The sequence below is a fragment of the Myotis lucifugus genome, unplaced genomic scaffold (assembly GCF_000147115.1).
Source record: "Myotis lucifugus unplaced genomic scaffold, Myoluc2.0 scaffold_15, whole genome shotgun sequence".
NCBI classification, from domain to species: Eukaryota; Metazoa; Chordata; class Mammalia; order Chiroptera; family Vespertilionidae; genus Myotis; species Myotis lucifugus.
The window spans coordinates 2,710,899-2,727,761 of NW_005871063.1; the positions used below are offsets into that span (position 1 = coordinate 2,710,899).

The 16,863-nt window shown below is 41.7% G+C and overlaps 1 protein-coding gene across 1 annotated transcript in view; it reads right to left on the minus strand.

Annotated features, from left to right (window-relative positions):
* CALCR (calcitonin receptor) overlaps nucleotides 1-15,777 on the minus strand; it is a 71,101-nt gene extending 55,324 nt beyond the window's left edge. The window contains exon 1 of the mRNA XM_023750788.1: nucleotides 15,256-15,777. Within this exon, the coding sequence (XP_023606556.1) occupies nucleotides 15,256-15,777 (522 nt within the window). The remainder of the gene's footprint in view (nucleotides 1-15,255) is intronic.
* Between the last annotated feature and the right edge of the window lie 1,086 nt (nucleotides 15,778-16,863).

Below are 16,863 nucleotides of genomic sequence, written 5' to 3' on the forward strand. Positions count from 1 at the left end.
AAAGGCAACCCCCTTCCGGCCACAGCAGCAGGGCATCAGGGAGTATGGGGTGCAGGTCACATGAAATACTAGAAGTGGAAGAACTTTCTAGACTGTGTGCCCATAGGCTACAAAGCGTAGGTGTTTTGTGAATGGAGAATGCTGCTCTGTAAAAATATATTTATACACTGATAACTTTTTCTTTCAAATTTAATCTGCTTCCTTGCAGATTTTTTAAAAACTACAAAGTGGTACTTGCTGGCATAAAGGTTAATCTTGGGCAAATTTGCCGAGTTTGCCCTGTGTACCACCCCTCATTCCCTAAAAGCATTCTTCTCTCTCTCGCTCTCTCTTTTTTTTAAAGAGCGCAGATGTTTTTAACTTTATGAATAAATACAATTCTTCTTTCATTCTCCCCAATGTGAGGTAGGGGGCATAGGGTTGATATATTTATAAGTTTTAAATATTTAAGAATACAAAGTGCAATCTTTTCAATGGAACACGCCTTTAAATTAGGGGCAGGAGAACCTGCTGACATTGTCTTTGATCTTTGTGGACAGACAGGGCAACTCCATTTAACCGTGCCTCCATCCTTCTCTATATGTGCGTTTTAGAGGACGATGTCTATTGTGTATCAACATGGGTCATCAGACCGAATTTGAGAACTACTACTTTAAATTCATGGGGGACCCTGGAAAATCATGAACTGAGCAGCAAACAGACCAGGGTGAGAATGCATGCTCTGCTCTTAGTAGTACAGGGCAGCAATTCACACCATGGGCTCTGTAGTTAGGCTGTTTCCATTTCAATCCTGCCTCTGCTGTTCGTTATATCATCTTCCTTTAAGTCTCTAAGCCTCACCATTCCTTGGGGCTAAAATGGGTATAGAAATAATGTCCGTGCTTATTATGAGAATTAAATGAAATATTTTGTCCAAGAACCAACATAAGCCCTCAAAAATGTTAGTTTGTAAATTAACAAAACATACTAATAACTATAATTATTTTATCCCTATTTCTTCTTCTTTTTAATTTATTTAGCTTTGATTTTCAGTTTTCCCATCTGTAAAATGAAGATAAAAATAGCCAACTTTCGGGGTTGTTTTGGAGCATAAGTGAAATAATGCATGTTTGTACATAATTTGGCATATATAAGCCCAATTAAAAATAGTCATCATTATTTTTGTGTGACACTTCCCATCCCCGCTCCCCTCGTGCATTCACAGTTGTCAGGTGCTCTTGGTTTCCCCAAACCGGAAAAGGAAGAAAATAATCTCATTTGATGCCCGACTTCGAACTCAGTTCCAGGCTCCAGCCAATCCCTCTTTCATGGTCCTGAAAACTTACCTGTCCCGTGTAAATGCATCTGAAGGCAATTCCATCAACACGTTACCTTGAGAAAGTTTTATATGTTATTTCATCAAGCACACTGAGAAATCTTAAAAGCAAAACACATGCATGTTTACCACTTAAAAACTCAGCAATATCTATTTTGGAGCTTTGCTTAAAAGTATTGTGAAGAGGAAAGAAAAAAAAGAATGTATGCATTAAGCAGTGGAGAAAGGTAAAAGGTTGTTCTAGAAGATTTACAAGTGACTGAGAGGAGAGGGAACATGATAGGGAGATGCTACATTCTTTTGAAATTCCTCAAATATATAAGCAGATCATGGACTAACATAAACTAATATTAGGACTTAAGAACCTGAATGAAGGCTGGGAGTGGATATGCATATGTAAAACTGATGGTGAGGGGTAACTTTTGTTGACAAAACCTGGTGTATTAAAACTAGGGGTTTTATCCTGAATCATTCAGGTGGGGATTTATAATAAATATGAAGAGGAGCTTAAATGTGTGTTTCTTGTTACTCTAAGAGGTGGTACCTATCAAATAACAAAAGACTGCTTAAAAAATTCCTGCCTCTTAAATGAAAAAGAAGTATCAAAGACAGTAGGCTCTAACATCTTTCAACATGTTATCCCAGAGGCAGACTGCTTACAGTCATATCCCTCCAAAGTTAGTAAAGCATTGTTCTTTGGCTTTCTGGCAGAGAAAAATGTAGATAGGGTCTCAATGAATTGGATAACACAATGTTTTTAAAACTTTGGGCTTCTGCTAAATTGATTTGACTAATTTACCTATTTAATAGTTACCTAAACTGAATAGAATGACTGTTGCTCCTCTTCGGTTAATAACACTGATTAATCTTTAAAAAAAAGCATTCAAGATGAGTTTCTGTTAAAGTTCAAGTGCTTTTTTTTCTGTCCTAAATGAATATTTTGCATTACCGAGGGTAATATAGTTATTATTCTGTAATATCTTCAGACTGACAAAGGGCAGAGATTATCCTGAACTACTTTATTCTTGAGTACTTAGAATATGCATCATGCCAGGTGGACAGAAGAAATGGTAAGAGTAGATTTTCTTTTCCAGCTAGATTGAAATAAAAGTTTTTCCTTGCATGGTATACACATTTTTTCCTCCATTCTTTTTATCCATGAATTTGATTAAACTTTCATACAACTTTGGAGGATAAAATCCTTTCACTTTATGATGCATCCACTTCCTTGTCTCTAAAATGATAACCTGCAGCTGGAAACATCACCTGATTCACAGAGAAATTGGAGAATCTACTGTAAAACAGCCAGGTTCTAGGTCAATAGTCTATGAAATGTCCATTATTTTTTGCATTATTCATAAAGTGAGCTATAATGGTGGAGGGGAAAAATGAAGGCTTTAGTTTAAGACATCCTATATAATAAAAGCCTAGGTGGTGTCGTGCGACATCATCACAAGATGGCCGCCGTGGCATTGCCACAAGATGGCCGCCCTCACATCATCACAAGATGGCCACCATAAAGATGGCCGCCATAAGATGGTCACCACAAGATGGCCAGCAGGGGAGGGCAGTTGTGGGCAACCAGGTCTGCAGGGGAGAGCAGTTAGGGGTGACCAGGCCTGCAGGGGAGGTCAGTTGGGGGTGACCAGAACTGCAGGGCAGGGCAGTTGGGTGCGATCAGGCCAGCAGGGGAGAGCAGTTAGGGGTGATCAGGCTGGCAGGGGAGGGCAGCTGTGGGCAATTGGGCTGGCAGAGGAGGGCAGTTGGGGATGACCAGGCCAGCAGGGGAGCAGTTAGACATCAATCAGGCCTGCAGGGGAGCAGTTAGGGGGTGATCAGGCTGGCAGGCAGAAGTGGTTAGGGGCAATCAGGCAGGCAGGCAGGTGAGTGGTTAGGAGTCCGCTGTCCCAGATTGTGAGAGGGATGGACATCCCCTAAGGGGTCCCAGATTGGAGAGGGTGCAGGCCAGGCTGAGGGACACCCCCTCCCCCTGTACACAAATTTCGTGCGCCGGGCCTCTAGTATAATATAATACAATGCATGAAAAATTTAAAACAGTAACAAAAGATCTAAAATTAACATCAGAAAAGAACCATAGAAATAGTAAATAAATTAAAAATGTACCAGAGATGGTAAATAAAAATCACTTGCAAAAAAAGGCTGAGGCGCTTGAATGTGGAAGTACATACAGACTTTCCTTGGGGTATGTGAGCAGGTCCCTCCGGTGCACAGTACACAGAGTACTGACCGAGTCACCACACAGGGAAATGAGACCATTTAGAATCCATGGAAAAGAGTTGCCACGCTCCAAAATAGATCTTGGAAAGTTTATCATCTCCAAGTGAGTAAATAGGAAACTTGACCATTTTTAGCCTAATTAAAATTCAATGTATTTGTACTTGCCATTTTTAGACCACTTTTTTTTTCTTTCTTGTCATTAAAACCATGTATATCATGGGTTTCTGACTAATTTGCATGTAAATATTCAAAATATAGTTTTAAAATTTAATTAAAACCATGTTTCGAAAAGCACCGTGTTTTGCTTTTTTTTTTTAGGTAGAAGGTGCAACCTTTAAAATAATGAAACAGGTTAAGATTTTGTATTTGACTCTGCTTTTTATGAATGGGGTGTCAGCTTGGTGGAGCACAATTTCCGCTTCTGGTAAACCACAGAGCAGAGTGGAATACTATTAGCACGGGTGCATCCCATGACAGCTGTAGAGATTAACATTTAGAACAATAAGGAAAACTGCTGGTTAATTCCTCTTATTTTCTAAGAAAAAGAGAGAAATCTGTGGATCTGCTGTTGAGAGACCTGCAAAAATGCAAAACTGAAAAATATTTTACATCATCATAAATGCTGTTGGAATTTGAACATAAATGTATAATAAGTACATTTCCCTTTTAGAATTTACTCACTCTTTGGAGCCAGACCTTCTTGGTTTCATTCCCGAATCCGCTGTGGATTAGCTGTGTGCTCTTCCGTAGGTCACTTACCTCTCTGTGCTTCCGTTTCCTCCTTGTGTAAAGTGGATAATAATAGCACCTACCTGAGAAGGTCGCTGTGAGGATTAAATATATTAAAATCTATACAAGGCTTAGGACATTACTGGTTCATGGTAAGTTCTATGTAAGTGTTTGCAACTATTACCATTGTTACCATTATCATCATTATTGAAATACTTCAATGAATCTGTTTTATATTCAAGTTTCCTTAAAAGTTTTGAAAACATACTTTTCTTAAAAACTGGACATGACACTTTGCTGGAGAACAGCTATTGATCCAAGTTTCACAATGGGCTCTATTTTGATTAGGGTCCCGTCACTCCCAACATTGCAACTTAATTTCTAGGGACCTACTATGTACCAGTTGGTTGTAAGGATGGGGTGTGTTTCTTATTTCAGTTAGTTTTGCATATTGCAACTTGACATACCTATTAAAAAGTCCCATGAGCAAAGTAGTTTGTGGAAAGTTCTTTAGCATTTATCTTAGAAATGCCCGCCTCCATGAATAGATAATAAGGCAACTGAGTGACGACTGTGGTTGGTAAACATCGCAGATTCAACAGAGGCCATGAGCAGTGGATACAGTTATCCACTTTTAATTAGATTTTTTTAAAAACCCATATCCTTCAAGGATGATAAGGATGTTGTAAACTTGGGTGCAGTTTTGCCTTAGCAGGTACTAGACCTATTTAGACTCGTGGATATGACACCAGAAGGTCAATCCCACCGTGAACTTACATCTCAGGGAATATTTCAATTTATCAGCAAGGCACGCTTGCATCAGCACTTAAAATTCCTGTTGTTACTTAACTTTATTTCAGAAAAGGCCTATTTCCCAAAGATTTTCAGTAGGATAGTAAGAGTTGGGGTAGCATAAAAGGGTCTTATGGTCACATGCACTGAGAAGCGCTGTGGTTAGGACAAGATTAAATGACAGAGGGAAGAGCTCTGTGAGGGTGTGAGGTGGTGTGTTTCAGTGAATGGAGCCTCATTAGTGTGGTGGAGTGAGTGGCATAGGTAGTTGAATTACCTCCTGAATCACTGATAATGCAAACATTTTTTCCCTGGTGGGAATAAGGGCTCATCCCCCTACCACATTATTTGCAGACAGCAGGGTTTGTAGCAATAGAGTTGGAAAAACAAACAAACAAAAAACCCAGTTGATTTTGGTGGGCAAAGGGAGTTGGGGTGGAGATTATGGAAAGACTCAAGCAAAGGGGCTTTTCCCCAGGAAAGCAGGGTTCTGGAATACATGGGAATACTGTGAGTGGCAGGGAAGCTAAGAGAAAAGAAGAGGCACTGGAGATAGGCCCCGCCTCTTATGCAATGTAGTTCAGGGCCACTCTGATTTACGTGTTTCACTCTCCTCAGGGTCATCTGCAAGTACATTCATGCAGGCCTTTCTCTGCAAATGCTCATGATTCCCTGCGACTCTGCCGTCTTAGGGGAGAGCACTGGACGTGGAGTCAGAAGGCTGGGATTCTTAGGGCAGCACTGTCACCTGCTGGTAGCGACATATGTTGTCTGTGCTTCAATCTCTTCAATGAAAGCACAGGGCTCCTGATCAATAATCAGGGTAAAATATTAGAAAATGTCTGGCACCATCTCAAATACTAGGAAGGCCTCTTTAACAAGTTAAAGTGCAGCTCCATGAGACTATAACTTCTAGTTTGATATCTGCCGACTCCAAGCTGTTACTTCCCAAATTTGCCCAGATTATTAAAATTTTAGTAGCTAGAAAATAAAATCCAATTTTCTCATTAACTTTCTATTCACTAAATTAATATATCTCATTTCAAGGATATATATTTTATCATTGGAGACAATAAAATTATTGTCATTTTGAGTGGGAAACAAAGCAACTCAGTTAATGCTTGTTTTTTCCTGAATTGGCCCCCGAGCAACAACTATCGCTCTCCACTTTGCTGGGGTTTTGCCTGATGCCACCTTTAAAGGTCTATATGATGTTAGAAATGAAAAAGTGTTCTAATATTGTCTTGACCTTTTAGCCCTGTGGTGGGTTCAAGGAACGAGGTGCTAAAGCAATTTGCATTATTGCACTCTCTGTGCCAGGAACGTCTTTGAATCTTGGGCTAAAGAGATTCGATCCATATCAATGTCTGTAGACACCGAGATTTCCTACAATATGCCTTCATGCTTGTAATAATTCTGTCTGTAAGACGGAAGGCTGGAAACAAATAATTATGCCAAAGCCTGGGTTAATTAATGTATGAGCCAAGTCAATTTGAAATTTAAATTTGGCTTTAGTGCACTTTGCCTTTCTTTTTCCCCTGTTGCCCAAGTTGACTCGTGAATACCCTGCAAGAGAGGAAATTTCCTCAAATGGCAGAGCTTTCCTTGGAAAATTATTGTTATAAAATAGAGATTTTTTTTATTTCATCCTATAGTCCTGGGATAAGTGCTGTTACTTTTAGGTCCCAGGAAAGAATAAATATAGTTTTCATATTAGGCTGACCCCAAATTCATATCTGTTTATAATAAATACATTTTATATTGATTTAATAAAAATAGGTTTGGGTCAGATGTGAAAGCCTAGAACTCTATCACATTTTACCTCTGTATTGCTGTGCAGAAAGTTCCTGCTTTGTACATAGCTACCTAGAATGTCGATTTGACATATAGCTGAGTTGAAAAGCTGAGCTTAAAGCCTCCAGAAATATCAATGCAAAGGGGCTCCTAATTCCATCTGTGAATAAAGGCTCAAATCATTCAAGACAATATGTATTAATTACAATAAAAATTTCTCTAAGTCACTACCGAAATGTCACTTGACGGCAGTGGTGGTATGAGCATAGCCCTTTGGCATCAGAAAAAATTAGATTTGAGTTCTAGCTCATTGCTTCAGAGACAGTGTGCACCCTGGAGAGTGACATAAACTTTCTGAGCCTCTGTTTCTTCATCTGTGGAATGGGCTTGATAACAGTCCACAGGAGTGTCATGAGAAGTGACTAAGCATTGTTGTATCCAGGACAGAGTAGGGGCTCAATGAACTGTAGCTGTTTGTATGTATCTGTGTACATATATAGATACCAAATCTTCACCAGAGGACATGTTTATTATTTTTATAGAGAGGAACAGTGATGTGAGAGAAAAACATCCATCAGTTGCCTCCCGTATGCACCCCCCGACTAGGGAGCAAACCTGCAACCTAGGTATGTGCCCTGACTAGAAATCAAACCCACAACCTTTTGGTGTGTGGGAAAACACGCCAACCAACTGAACCACCTGGCCAGGGCAAATTGTAGTGGTTTTTGTTATTATTTTCGTTACATTCCTAAAGTCTAGGAAGTATTAACTTGCTGATTATTGTTAATTCAAACAATTTAGGATTAACTGCTTTCAGGGCTCTGGTCCATATTGAGGATATGAGAAGGAATATCCTGTTTGTTTGTTTTTTTTCCTGCCTATAAATTCCACTAGGAAGCTTCAGCCTCGTGCAAGAGGCAGGGGGGAGAAGGAGAGGTCTATACTTTGTGATTAAGAAAGTGTCAAGGGGCTGATGGAATCGTTCTGCGTGCTTAAACTGAGCGCTATGTTCTGAATATGTAAGCTATGTTTTAAATGCTTGCTAAAGAAAACAGAGTTGGCTCCTCAAGCCAACACCGACTCAAACTGGAAATAAGAAATGTGAATGAATTATTGATTTAGAGGAAGTAGCAGAGAGGAGGGGCTGAAATCTCTGGGGCCACGGCTAGTTGATATCTTAAAAGAGGGAAAATGTAAGCCGGAATGTGACAAAAATAATTTAAGGAAAATAAAAGCGTCATATGTATGGCCACATTTAAGGAAGTTTAACTCATTTCACTAAGCAGGTCTCTTGTGTGTGATGGGGAATACGGAATAAAAGGATAACTTTGTCCTTTTTATTCTAGCAGGGAAATAAAAATTAACAGATATCCACAACAAAAAGGGGAGATAGTGTCATAAGATAAGTAGACAATGGCATAACTTATGACCCCAAACTGGCATGTTTCCCTGCAATTCAGCCGTGCAACTTTTGAGTGCACAAACATTTTGAGAAATATTTGGATGCTGTAATACAATGATTTCTAGATTGCAATCCTTGAAGGTAGGGGTTTATAAAACACATATTTCCCCCCAATCCATATTATTATTAAAGAGATTAAGAATCTAATTCAATGAACAATAAAAGGGACGAATGCTTTATACACACACAGGTGTGCACGCATGGATTTCTGAAAGCTCTAAGGAAAGAGGTATCAGGATGTGGTATTACCTCTTGCTCGGGGGGTCATTGGCTATGCAGGTAAAGCTAAAAGACGGACGCAGCATGTTCGTTAAACTTGAGTGGATTGTATGATTTCAAAAAGAGGACATAATATAAGGGGTGCCTGTCAAAGAGATTTAAATGATTGTGTACATTCAGTGTCTCTATTTCTTCACTTATTTATTCCTTAATCCACACCTAACCCACTACTGGAATTGTTTATTCCTTATCCTACTTTATTTACTTGTAATGTCCTTTTTAGTTGCCTACTTTCTTCTCCATAAAACTGCTTTCTCTTGTGTTTCTTCCTTTCATCTAGCTTTTCATCACTGCCTTTTTTGCAGGCTTGTTTTCTAATTGTCCCTTTTAAAAAAAATTGGTGTTTTTCTTTTCTTTTTAATATTCTGCCTTTGTTTTCTTTTCTTTTTTTTATTTCTTCAAAGGTGAAATCCTCCATTCCTACACACTTACGTCTCCCAAATCTGTATCTCTGGTACAGAATTCTTTCTCTGAGCCATACCTTTTCTGTATCAACTTCTTCCGGGCATCCTCACATAAATAAGTCAAATGCATCATGTTACAAATTTAAATTCTTTATCTTCCTTCCCTAAAATATTCCTTGTCTGGATTATCTGAATGGTACCCATCTCTCCTATTATCTGTAAAAGAAACCTGGAATTGGTCACAGCATCAGCCATTTCCCAACAATAATGTTTTCTTCTTTTTCCATCTCCAACAAGGTGATCCTAATTATTTCCCCCCGTTACTGCAAAAGGTTCCAGGCTTCCAATTCATTTGTATCTATCCTTTTTTCAGACTATGATTTCCCCCAATTTTCCTTCAGTGATCTACCAGGATGGCAGACCTGACTGCATCAGTCCCGTCTTTTAACTCCTTCTAGGACCGCTGTTGTCTTCTTGATAACATGCAAACCCTTCAACCCTGCAGGCACGAAAACCCCATTGTAATGTGTGCCTTGTAGACCCCGGGACTAACTAAAATATCTGTTATTTCCCTAAATCAGTCTGTTGTTTCAAGCCCCCAGGGCTTCTGATAGACTGGTATCCGGTCTGAACACACGTCATCTCTTCCCCTCCTCTTTCTGTCTTGTGGTGCAATGCTGAGTCACGTTCCGTTCAGGGTCACCTTCACTGAAAAGCTCCCCCCATGCCCGGCTAGGTGCTGTTCCTGCTTCCAGAGCATTCGTGGTGTTTCTCTACTGCAGTACTTACCACACGGGTGTGTAATTGTCTGTGGTCTGTCTTCTCCTCCCGTCCTCATAAAGCCAGGAGCTGTCATTCGTCACATTACCCCCTGACTAGGACATGATCGGCATTTAGTAAATACTGAGTTTTAAAATATGAGCAAAACTCTCAGAATGGATATGTGTTGGATGTGTTATGGGTGAATGATGAATACATTTTGAGGGATAAAGGAAGGCAAGATTTGAAATGCTGAATTCTGAACTCCCAGACATATAAGAGGGAGGGGCTGGGATTAGGGTTTCGGGAAGAAACCGATGCTAAGCCCTCTCCCCTGTCACTCAGACCTCCATTTTGAGGCAATAGAACACAAACTGAGGCTGACAGGCAAGGGCATAAGGGTTAAAAGTGAAGGATGGACTCCGAACCTGGAGTCCATTTTAGTGGCTTCACTGAGGCTGCAGAACTGGAATTAGGTAGCTGTTGAAGTCTGTCATTGACTTAGATAAGAAAGATAACATGGGAATTATATCATGAGGCATCTTTAATGCCAGGCTGAGGAGTGGCTTTCGTCTTCTGTTCCCCAGGAATCACCGAGGAATGGTGAACAAAATGGGAGCTTGGTAAACAAGTCTGACCATGTTATGTAACACTCAATGCAGCACAGGGAGTCTGAAGGTGACCGAATATTTGGAGAATACTTAAGTATTTTTTTTTGAGGGGTGGCAATGGGAGGATGAGGAAGAAAAATGCAGCATCCTTGGGAAAAATTGGGAGTAGCCTTGAGACTTGCTAAGAGAAAAGAGAGACATCCATTTGCAAACAGAAATTTTAAGGAAATAAAATGGTTAAATATTGATTACAAAACCAGAACCTATTTCACCGAGCCAAGTACTTTATTTCTTTGAAAACACAGCTCCATAGGTTTAGAGTGTCTGTGTTATTCTTTGACAAAGGATAGCAATTCCTCTGCTATTTTTAATAATGAGAGGCTTTCATTTGAACAAAGACAGAATCTTGTACCTCAGGTGTCACAGGTACCCTGGAGGTCTGATGCAATGCCGGGCAGCAGCTCAGCTCGGGGAAGAAGCGTAGCCAGCTCCTATGAGATGGAGTTTTGCCGAGCCAGTCTTGAATAGAGACCTTTAATTGTACTCCTTGATGGGCACTTCTTACCCTAAAATTATTTTGCTTTTTATTTTACAAAAATATGTTGTAGACAATACTCTTTTCGAAAAACAATTCAAGAAAATTGCATTTGGGAATAGATTCCGATGACATTTTCTACCAATTCTCTTCCCCCTCCCCTAAATTCTTCACCCTGAAAATACCATTTTAAAGACCTGAAACCTTTTCATATTATCAGTTTTCTAAACCCATAAAGTAAAGCCTGAAATATATTTGAATGTTATTATGTGTGTATTGATAATAGAATTGAAAACAAGTTAATGCCATTGTGACAACATGTTATTATCATTGGTTTTATAATCCTCATTTTATGGACCTCTGTAAGATCATATTAGTATTGAAGAGCACACAGTTGTCACACAAAATAATGCTTTTAATTAAAATTAAAATGGAAGAAAATAATCATTCCTGAGTGGAATGACTTTTTATGTATTGGTCATTCTTTATTAGACTCAAAATCCTTGAAGGTTGGGACATGTCTTATTTTTTTATGTAACATCAGGCATGATGCAATTCTTGGCATATAATAAACAATCAAAAATATTTCTGAATAAATGACATTTAAAAAAATATAACACTTACATAGAACCTACTATGCACCAGGCACCTACCCAAAGTGACTCACAAATATTAACTCATATAATTCTCATTAGAAAAATTCTTTTTGCAAAGGAAATGAAGGCATGAAAAGGTTAAATTATTTGCCCAAAATCCCACAGCTTCTTAGAAAGTGATGGAGCCGGGCATAAAACCCAAGCAGAGCCATGTCAGAATCTGTGCTCTTAACCAAAACTGCTTTTTTTTTCCTGTCCTTAAATTTAAATATATAAATTATGTATGTAAATATATATTTTATTACAGTATTGAACTCAGAACAAGAACTGGGTTCAAACACATATTAAATTTACTTGGTTTGTGGCTTTGAGCAAATCTATTAACCGAATGGGTCCTTAATTTCCTCATACATAAATCAGAATAATAGCTGGTACCTCATAAAGCTATTGTAAGCTTTAAATAAATAATTTATGTGAACATTCTAGAACATACGCAGCACCCGGGATCTGTTAGTTGGTATGCCAAGGAGAATAGTATTGTTTTTCTCCTCCTCCCCTTTCAAAAGGGTACATATTTACACATTACATACCATGACCTTAGCAAAATGAGGTCAGGTTCTATGTTTCATAAAGCATTAATTCCAATATCTGCTATAGGTAGACTTAATTTACTAAAGCATTTTCTAGACAAATAAGATTCAAACTCAATAGATTGTTTTCTGGAGAAAAAAACAAATTTTTCCCCAGAAGCTATTATGGTTTAAATATCTACCAAAAAAAGGAAAAGAAAAAAAACTCTTTCTTCTAATTGGGAAATCAAGTTGTACATTTTTTTTTAAAGAAGAAAAGATTAGACCGGCAATAGAACATATTGCATTTATTTTCTCTAAGACCCTCCGACATTAACAGATTCAAATCCCATAGGAACCATATTAGCCAGTGGTTCCCAATCATGGCTGCACATTACAATCATATTTTCAAAAATATCAAAATATAGACCCCTTCCTCAGATATTCTGATTTAATTGGTATCAGGTAGGGTCTGGGCACCTTTTTTTTTTTTTTTGAGTTCTTCATTGATTCCAATTTGCAGCCTGAGTTGAGAACCCTGGTTTAGGCTATCATTTAAAATATCACCGGTCTCCTATTTCCATTTTGTTTTTCCTCTGATAAAAACCAACAATAGATAATATCTTCATTCATGTCAACATTGAAAAGAGTCTGAGACATTCACCAAGAACTGAGTTGCCCCGGCACTCCGATGCTAAGTCATACCTCCATTTCTGTAACCGACTGCAGCAAATTCTGTCTTTATCTACCCATCACTATTCATTATCTAGAGTTCCAAAAAACACAGGAAAATGGGAAACAGAAGTCAAATTTATATAGGCTAATTTTCTTCAACTCTAGTTATCATAAAACAATACAACTCTGAGATTATTTATGTGTTCTTATGAGTAAATTATAATAAGGGTCTCATGTTTACTATGCTCAGTATGCTGGTGTGGTCAATAAATAATCTTAGAACATTTTACAATGTGACTCAGTATTATTCTTGCAGCCAGAGTTCCTAAAATTAACAGTAGATTAGAGGCATAGAACTCAAGCAAATCCAGGCTAATGGATGTTTTGAGCCATGTTAAAATATTGAGTAGGAATGAGTGCCCCCCGAGAGCACTGAAACTGCAAAGATGTTTTGCAAATCTAATCACCTTGGTTCCTCTCATAAGGCCAGGGAAGAAAACCAGCAATTTTGAATTTTTAAAGCTGAGTTCTTTAGCCAAGCACATAGTAGGCTAGCAAAATGCTATTCAAATTATACTTTATAAATTCCACACCACTAATTGCATTCAGTCCTACTTTGTCTTTACTGGTAAGCCAAAGTGGTCCAAGTACATAAAATATTTGCTTACTCTTATCACCTAAGACAGACTCAAACTCGGACATTCGGCTATTTAAAGATTAGTTTCAGGCACTACAAGGTCACACTTGGGTTTATTTTGAACATTTTACTTTCAATCACCCAATAAATTCAAGAAATAGCCTTGCATAGATGACTTGGTTCAGGTTAACAACAGCCATGATATCGTGAGGGTCTCCTGAAGATCCATTGTGGACCCCTGCCTTCCCTATACCGCATAATATCAGGTTAAAGCTTTCACATGGGACTTAGTAGATTTTCAAAATAAAGCCCGAGTAACAGGCTAAAATTGAATGGCATTGTTGATTTTTGACTCTGATTGGATTTTCTTAGACTTCAAGCAAAATGTATATTTTTGGAAGAATTAATTTGTTAGAGCTTTTCTTGATGTCTCTCACCCCAGCTTGGAAAGAGCATCATGAAGAGAGAGAGAGAAAAAAAAGAGTACCCTTTTGGAAACTATGCACACAACATATTTTTCCTAATAGGTGTGAAGAATGGCTGCTATGCATAAATGATTGTTGGAAAATAATTCTCTGTAAAACATGACTTAACAAGCAACTCCATTCACCACCGTACTCATTCCCAATATCCAGAACAACCATGACACATCACATCGATGCCGACACTGTCTGTTAGTTCATAAACACCATCACTTTCAGCTTCAAAATGTTCATACCCAATAAATTGGAGATCAAAACTTTTGAGGAAAATCTCCTATTCACCACATAATAGAAGTCACAAACCATCCATAGGAAACCGTAAGTTTCCCAGGACCACCATCTTTTCTTTAACCAAGGTGAAGAAGTGACGCAGATGAAAACCAAGCTGACCCTACATCATCAGAACCTCAAACACCACCATCCAACAGCAGTTTTGCAGCAAAAAAACAAAACAAGGTATCTCGGACCCCACCGCTGTTAACCGTCCCTGGGAACATCCCCAAGCCCCTTCCCAGACCCTCCTTACCTTTCATGCTTTCGCTGGGCAGCTGGACTCAGCTGGGCAGAAGGGCAGGGGATTCTCAGGTAGTGCCTCCAGACTCTGGAACTCCAGCGCTCAGCGGCTGCCGGGGAGGCCAGGTGCTGGGCGAGGCGCAGACGGTGCGCACCTCTCCAACCCAGGCAGGTCCGCCGGCCCAGCGGCGCAGCCCACCCAGAATGTGGGGGGCTGCCTGTCCTAGTTGGAGATGAAAGCAAACTGCGTTAGTCTCCGGCCCTTCTCCTGGCCCCCTCTCGATTCCCTGACACGTTAATTCTACCTTAAGGGATACTTTACCCCGAGTCCCAGCTGGTCTTAGAAGCTAAAAGGCAACTGCTTTCCCCCTGTGCTGTCTTTCTATCTCCCCAAAGTCCTGAAGGCTCACCTTCCAGGCGCCTAGCTCTCCTGGCTCCGCTGTGAGCAGTGCGCAAAGTTCTCCAGACTTAGGAGTCTTTAAATCCTCGCCCGCACTCTTGCCCCACCCCTCCCGCCTCCTCCCTCCACCCCCTTCCCCCCCCTTGCTGCAGAGGAGGTGGATGCGGAATTGATGAGCGCCAGCCCCCCCCACCCCCCAGCCCCTCCGCCCCCGTCAGCCCTTTCCGGTCCCAGGAGAGGGAGGGGCGAGTAGGAGAGCTCTGTGCGCCTCCGCGCCAGCCCCTCCCCCCCCCCGACCCGCGAGTGGGGCTGCACCCACGGCTGTCTCGCTCCAGTCCGGGCTGGGACTCACCCTACCAGTCCGGGAGACCCAAAGGCAGCGAAAACACAGGAAGCAGGAGAGGGACCCGAGTTAGAGCTTGGGTAAGAGCGCGAAGGGTGGGCGGGGGTCTGGGAGATTCGTACCGTCCCCGGAAACAGCTTTGTGGGAGCCCTGTCCCCTCTCCGGAGGACGCCAATTCCAGAGGGAGGGGAGTTTCCAAAAGAACCCACCCCGGGAGACCGAGCCACCTTGGCTCCTTCAGTCACTACTCCGGGGACGGCACCACCTGGGAGCCTCTGAAGAGCGGGCAAGGTAGAGAAAGTGGGATGGGCATGGGTGGGAGCGCGCTTGGCTAGGAGCTGGGTGCTGAGAGGAGGCAAGAAAGGGATCCCGGAGGCTGGAGGTAAGAAGAGCGGCCACGGTGGTCCAGCAAGCCCTGGGCGAGTGTCCGGAGTTAAGCAAGCTGTCCCGAGCTGGGGGCGCAGGCTGGATTTGGGGGGAACGGCGCGCGCTCCACATAGGGGGTCTGGTGGTGGGCACGGGAGCTTAGGGTGGGCGATTGCAGTGCGGGCGGCTGGGAAGATGGGGGTCTGGGGTGCCAGAATTGTGTTGGGGACCGAGACATCTCCCTGTTTCCTCCTAAATTCCGTGGATGCCTGGTGCATCCCGGACGATCCGAATCCGGACCAGGTGCAGCCCGGGCTAGCGGCACCTTGGGAGGGGGGCACGTTGGTTCCAAGGACCCGCAGCCCTTAGCATCCTGAAGCCCACCGCTGGGTAGAGCAAGGCAGCCGTGGGCACTTTTCCCCTAACTCTGTACCAGAGCTGTTGGGCTAAGATTGCAGCATCCCGCGCGTCCCGGGACTGCCAGGTGGCTATCCACCGTCCAGATGATCAAAACTGCTGTTTGATTGATGGTGTGCGGGTTAAGAGAACTAATAATAACAATATAATAGGGAGAGAAGAAAGGCAGACGGCAGCACAGCACACTTCCCCGGGCAGGCTGAGTGTCTCCTAGGCACTCAGGAGACAGAGGTGCCCGGTGAATGGGACTGCAACTTGCACCCATCAGGTCTCTGCTGCTTTCCTGGAGGGATACATTACTGGTAGAGGCAAAAGGTGCATGTGTGTCTTCCCAAAGGGGAGTTCCCCACTCCCCACCCCAGGGGGATCTCAGGGACCCCCTAATTTGTGTGATTGGGGGCTTTCAGGAGACCCAATAGAGGACAGACAAGGGGCAAAGCAGGGGTTTTGTTTTTCAGGCTCTGTCTCCCCTCCATAGCCCCTGCCCCTTCCCTGCCACCTGCAGTCTGGTGACTTACAGGGCTGCATTGGCTCACCCTGCATTCAACCCCTACAGCATTACCCCACTGCAGGGGAATATTCTCCAGCCCCGTTATTCCCGGGAATGTAGTTATTAGCAGCAAAAAATGGGACGAGGAAAGGAATCTGGGCAAGGAGGAAAGGGGTCTTGCAAAGGCACACACACACACAATCTATAGGAGAAACCTCTAGGAGCATCTAAGATTTAGATATGAATATTCACTCGGCTTTGACATCCGTCCCGGGTTCGATAGCTCCCGGCTTCTCAGCTGCTGCTGACCAGCCGACACCTGACCATGCTCTCTTTTAAGAATTCTCTTTCAGAACATTAATTACCCTTTTGGGGGCTAAACAAGCAGAGAATTATTAAAGTCCTTTGAGTACCTCCCTAGGGTCAATTGCTGGGGGTCAAACATCGAGAATTTCCC